This window comes from Rattus rattus, chromosome 7, assembly GCF_011064425.1.
Source record: "Rattus rattus isolate New Zealand chromosome 7, Rrattus_CSIRO_v1, whole genome shotgun sequence".
Classification (NCBI taxonomy): Eukaryota; Metazoa; Chordata; class Mammalia; order Rodentia; family Muridae; genus Rattus; species Rattus rattus.
Window position 1 is genome coordinate 122,444,775 of NC_046160.1, and position 6,390 is coordinate 122,451,164.

Consider the following 6,390-nt stretch of genomic DNA (forward strand, 5'->3'; position numbering starts at 1 on the left):
TCCTGGTGACTTCCTTTATATTTTGTTTCTGATAAAACTATAAAAAGTCCAATTTCTTGCCGTATCCTTGTTGCAGCACTGGTCTTACTTTCGTCAGCATGGTCAAGATTCCTTTCAAATGGACCATAATCAGGTAAATAAGCATTACCTTTGTAAGTAAACATTGGTACTTTCAATGTTTTATCAACTGAATTCATATATTTACTAAAGGTTTATCTAATTGATTTGTAGCAGAACAAAATCATTTCACATTCATGGAAAATTTCTTATATATTTATCTCTTTTCTTCAATATATCTGGAGATATTGGGACATTACTTCACAGATGTAATATACATAGTATAGTGTCCATATTATGATTACTCTGCAGTTTCACTGTGCTCATTGAATATCACTGACATCCAAGTGGGCTGATTCTCACTGGTATTAGTTGACAGGCAATGTATTCTTTGGTTTTCACCTTCACACTGTGGTCTTTGCTGACTTATGTTTGTCTTGATCTCAGTAATTAAGCACACTAAAGTAATTTAGCTTTTCAAAAGATCTTCCTACAAAACTGATGTCACCATAATAGTATCCTGAGAAGATTCAGCACTGGATTCTGGTCCACAGCTCCCCACTCACAAATCCCGTGGGAGAGAGAACTGGTCACCAGACGTGTGGGCAATCCTGAGATTGCAGGAAAGTAGAGACTGGCATTTCTGCCCACCTTTGCCCACATCCCTGGCCCAAGAGGAAACTGTGCCTCTGGGCACAGGAAGATAGGGGCAGTAAAGCTGCAGGAGCCCTGCAGTTCAGACTGTGCCTGGATCTGAATGGACCCAGTCAAACAGCTCCCTGCACCCAAATCCCATGGGAGGGAGAGCTAGAACTTCAGAGGGGCAGACACACCTGGGAAACCAGAGGAGACTACTCTCTGCCCACATTTCTGACACTAGAGGAAAACGCCTAGTACTATCTGTGCCCCCTGTGCACAGGGACCCAAGAGAAGTAGGGGCAGACCCTTCTGGTTCCCGGCTATGGGGACAGCTAAAAGCCAGTCGACAGGAATGACTACACGCTTGAAAGTAGAACACTCTGTTCTCATAACTGGCCTCAAGAAAACAGGAAAATAGATCTACAGCACTCCTGAGACACAGGCTTATAGGATGGTCAAGCCACTGTCAGAAATAGCAAAACAAGGTAACACCAGAGACAACCCGATTGCGAGAGGCAAGCATAGGAACCCAAGCAACAGAAACCAAGACTGCATGGCTTCATCAGAGCCCAATTCTCCCACCAAAACAAACACTGAATATCCAAACACACCAGAAAAGCAAGATCTAGATTTGAAATCACATTTGATCATGATGATAGAAGACTTTAAGAAAGACATAAAAAACTCTCTTACAAAAATGCATGAAAACACAAGTAAACAAGTAGAAGCCCTTAGAGAGGAAACACAAAAATCCCTGAAAGAGTTACAGGAAAACAATCAAACTTTTGAAGGAATTGAAACCGGAAATAGAAACAATAAAGAAAGGACAAAGGGAGATAACCCTGGATATAGAAAACCAAAGAGACAAGGAGCCATAGATTCTCTTTTTCTTTTGCAGATGACTGAAATTAGTGAACATTAACATCAAACCAACAGCACCACCTGTTGGTTTAAAGCCCCTCTGCAGGGAGGTTTGTGTCTGGGTTGACACTGAAGTCTTCTCACTGTGTCTCCTGCACAGTAATACATGGCTGTGTCCTCTGTGGTCACAGAGTTCAATTGCAGGAAATACTGGTTCTTGGATGTTTCTCTAGTAATGGAGATTGGACCCTTGATGGATGGGTTGTAGAAAGTTTCCCCGCTGTAAGTCACATACCCCATCCATTCTAGGTGTTTCCCATGTGACTGCCGGATCCAGATCCAGTAATAACCACTGGTGATGGAAAAACCAGTGACAGAGCAGGTGAGGAAGAGTGACTGGGTGGGTTTCACCAGGCCAGGTCCTGATTCTTGTAGCTTCATCTGAGACAGGATACCTTCAGACAAGAGAGTCCATTCTGTCAATCACCTGTTGTCACAACCACTCATGGACATACCTATGAAATGGCAAAACTCACCAGGAAGGACTGTCACTAGACAGAAAAAATGCAACACTCTCATCTTCTAGGCTACACCTACTTCTTCTCAGAGATTAAACCTCCTGTGTGAGAGAGATGTGAGCTGCAACAGCCCAGGAGGGAATTTAACTTAGAGCTAGAACATACATTTGCATGTGGGAAAGCAACCTATTTAAATATATGGGGAGGGCAAATAGTGCCCCTTTTGGTTTTACAATGTGGACATCATTGTATTTGGCTTCCTGAAGTATGTGGAAGGAATAAGAGGACATGAGGACCGTAGAAATCACAAGAAATCTTGGCATGATCCCCTCTTCTATTCCTAAAATATCTCTCCAACCACAATTTTCTGCTCCTGCATTTTTAAATCTCTGATGAGTGACACCCTTTTATTCATACCTGGGTGTTGGGGTTCTGCCACAACAGTCAGGCACTGAGGTGGGACACAAATAGGCGGATCATAGGCTTATGATTTTTAACCATTAACTTTCTCTCACTATTCTGGAGGCCGTAAGCTGATGGTTTCTGCCAATTGATTCCTGCTGATACCAGTAGAGGATTAGGAAAAGAAACATTACTTTGGCTCTTTACTCTTTAACTCAGCAGCCTCTCACTCTTATAACTTCAAAGCAACAATTTCCCATGGCCTTGTTTCATCATAGTACACATCCATGACTTGGTCCTCCGACCTGACTTAGAGTGAATATTTTGCCTTGATCACAAATGTATCCAAAAATATTATTCTTCTTAAAGCAATTTATGAGGCCTGACTGTATTCCTTATTGTGCAGCTTTTCCTTACAATTGTATGAGAAGGTAGGACATTCTATTTGTGATTCTTACTTTATTATGTCATTCTGGAAATTCAACTAAACCTATCTCCTTAAAATTTCTTCAAATGATGAGTCCTGTAAAGTCATTAATACATTTGAACAACATTATGATATGTGAGTACATCTTCATGTTCATCTGTAGGAAAATTTTCCGATAGGGTGCAGTGGTGCCCAGAAAATTTTAAGCTATGTAATAGTGGCAGGAATGATATATGAGTGGTCAGAAGCAATCCTGAGAATGATGTCTCTTGGGCCCATGCTGCTCTGAGTACACCTATCATAGCCAGGCAAAAATGGAGGGCCATCTCTTGAAAAACTAATTGCTTGTCATAAACATTCTTACATGGCTTCTGCCATTGGGTTATTGAGTTTTATCTTTCTAATTAGTAAGCCCACGCTTCCCCAGATTTTATCCATGATCTCCCCAAATGAGACATGCCTCAGTCATTCCTAAAACTTTGTACAGTCTTGTATTCTTTTTACACAGGGTCCCCACCTGCTTGTTGCTTCATCTGCTGTGTACAGAATGTAGAGGAAGAACATACTGTGAGAACCAGATGAACCTTCAGCCTCCTTTGCCATCTAATTAAGTACCCCATTCAATATCCACACACTAGCATGTCTCAAAATTCACATGATTTTTACAGTGCCTCTAGATAAAATTGTAGATAAAGATTGTTCAGCTACCACTTCAACACTATGTCTGCCTTTACACTGTCATGCTTCCAGTCATGATGATAATGGACTAAAAATCTGAACTGTAAATTAGTCACAATTAAATGTTTTCTTTTTAAGAGTTGGCATCCTCATGGTGTTTCTTCAAAGCAATAAAATGTAACTATGAAAGAAGTAGATACAACTTACTGTAATAGGTCTGACCATCTTTTGTTTAGAGGAATGTGAAATCAGGAACATTGAATTAGCGAAGAAGTTTAATCCTCTAAGAGAGGTTTAATGGACCAGTCTAGTAAAAAAAAAATATGGGAGACTGTTTTACAGACTGATTTGAAATATAGGTGCTCAAATAGTTTCAGAGGAAAAGAATGTTACTATGTGTCTTACACACTTTTGTTTTTATATTTTGGCTAAGAATGTGACTGCTTTTCATCTTTGTCTAGAATGTTTGTCTGGATCTAAACTGAATAATTTTGAATTAGCTTTTTTAGCAAAAGCAATGTCAAAACAGAATAGTATAGATGCTCTCATGTGATTATTAATATTCCCTTTGATGAAGAACATTTTCCTGAAAAGGCAAGGTTGGAATGGAAAAGTAAAATATTTATAGTTCAACTAGAAATGGGGCACCAGAAAGTGAAATCGATCTAAATTGTGTATTCAAGGAAACTAATAGATTAAAGACATTAAATGGACTAAAGTGAGTATTGACTTCAGGTCAGATTCCCACCAAAATGAGCTTTCATTTTGTCAAAAGAAGTTAAAGAACAGTTTAGGTCCATGCATGGTAGTACTCATCTTTATTATCAGCCACTCATTAGAATTATGCATTCAGATCTCTGAGTTCAAGGTCAGCCTGGACTACAGAGCATGTTTCAGGCCAGTAACCTTAGGGATTAAAGAAAACCCTTGAAAGCAGAAAGATGATGAAGACTTAATTGAACAAGTGGGCCATGTTGTAGCTCAACAACCTACAGAATTTGGTAGAATTAGTCACATAGTTTTGTCATTAGAGTCAAGGGTAGAAGAAATGGGTTGTGCAATCTACCTCTACAAGTAAGAAGCTGCTGAGGTCAGGTATGTGGTAGAGGTGTCCCTACATGAAGGTCCAGCCTGGGCATTGTGTGAAGCTCTGAGGGTGAAGCCTGAATTGCCTTGGAGACATCAAAATGTTAGAGATGGCACAGTCTTGGGAAAGCTGCAGAGAGAGCTGGTAACAGGAAATTGAACAAACACAAGAGAAAGAAGTGTTGTTTCAATCCAAAAACAAAGAAAACAAAACAAAATGATTTGGAGATTTGAAGAATATTACAGATCTGACATGGAAATGAAGCATTAGCCCAGCTGTTGTTAAATATTTCCTCTCTATTCACCATTTCTTCCATTTTGAGTTGGTACTATATATCCTATGTTATTTTATGTTGGGAGGGGTTAATCTGATTTTTATTTTAATTTTATAACGTATTGTAGTTAAACAATTGCATGAATCTCTTTTATATTGGTTATTTTTAATTTATATTTCAAATGTTATTCCCCTTCCTGGTTACTTGGGCATAAGCCCCCACCCATCACCCTCACCCTTCTTCCGTGAGTATATTCCCCCTCCCAAACAACACCCATTCCCATCTCCAAGACCTGACATTCCCCTGTACTGGGGAGGGGAGTCCAGGCTTAGCAGAACCAAGAGCTTCTCCTCCCATTGTTGCCCAACAAGGTCATCCTCTGCTACATACACACCTGGAACCATGAGTCTGCCCATGTTTACTCTTTGGGTAGTGGTTTAGTCCTGGGAGCTCTGGTTGGTTGGTATTTTTGTTCTTATGGGGTTGCAAGGAACTTTAGCCCCTTCAATCCTTTCTTTAACTCCTCCAATGGGGACATCATTGTCATTTTACTGATTTGTGGCTAGCATTACCTCTGCATTTTTCTTGCCCTGACTGAGGCAGATATATCAGGCTCATGTACTTCTTGGGTTCATCAATATTTTTTAGATTTGATGGATCCATATATATATACATACAGGATGTCTAGGTGGGGCAGGCTCTGAATGGTCATTCATGCAGTCTCTTCTCCAAACCTTGTCTTGATATCTTCTCCTATGAATATTTGTGTTCCCCCTTATAAGAAGGACTGAAGCATTCATACTTTTGTCATCCTTCTTCTTGTCTTTCATGTCTTCTGTGGATGGGTAATTCGAGCTTTTGGGCCAATTTCCACTTATCAGAGAATATACATGTATCAGTTTTACTTCTCTCTCTCTCTCTCTCTCTCTCTCTCTCTCTCTCTCTCTCTGTGTGTGTGTGTGTGTGTGTGTGTGTGTGTGTGTGTGTGTGTGTGTGTGTGTGTGGTTTACCTCACTCAGGATGATATTTTCTAGTACCAACCATTTGCCTTTGAATTTCATGAAGTCAATGTTTCGATAGTAGAGTAGTGTAGATATACCATATTTTCTCTACCCATTCCTCAGTTGAAGGACATCTGAGTTCTTTCCAGCTTCTGGCTATTATAAATAAGGCTTCCATGAACATAGTGAAGTAGGTGTTCTTGTTATATGTTGGAGCATCTTTTGGGCATATGACCTGGAGTAGTATAGCTAGGTCCTCAGGTATTGCAATGTCTGATTTTTCTGAAAACCTCCAGACAGATTTCCAGAGTGACTGTCTCAGCTTGCAATCCTGAGATTGTAGGAGTATTGCTCTTTCTCCACATTCTTTCCAGCATCTGTTGTGACCTGAGTTTTTTTATCTTAGCCATTCTGACTGGTGTCAAGTGGAATCTTGGGGTTGTTTT

At 40.0% G+C, this 6,390-nt stretch overlaps 1 gene segment (V, D, J or C); it reads right to left on the reverse strand.

The window, feature by feature from the left end:
- Window positions 1-1,620: 1,620 nt before the first annotated feature.
- On the reverse strand, window positions 1,621-2,136 carry LOC116906252. The segment is given in 2 exon segments: window positions 1,621-2,012; window positions 2,094-2,136. Coding segments are annotated over 2 exon segments (435 nt in total).
- Window positions 2,137-6,390: the final 4,254 nt, after the last annotated feature.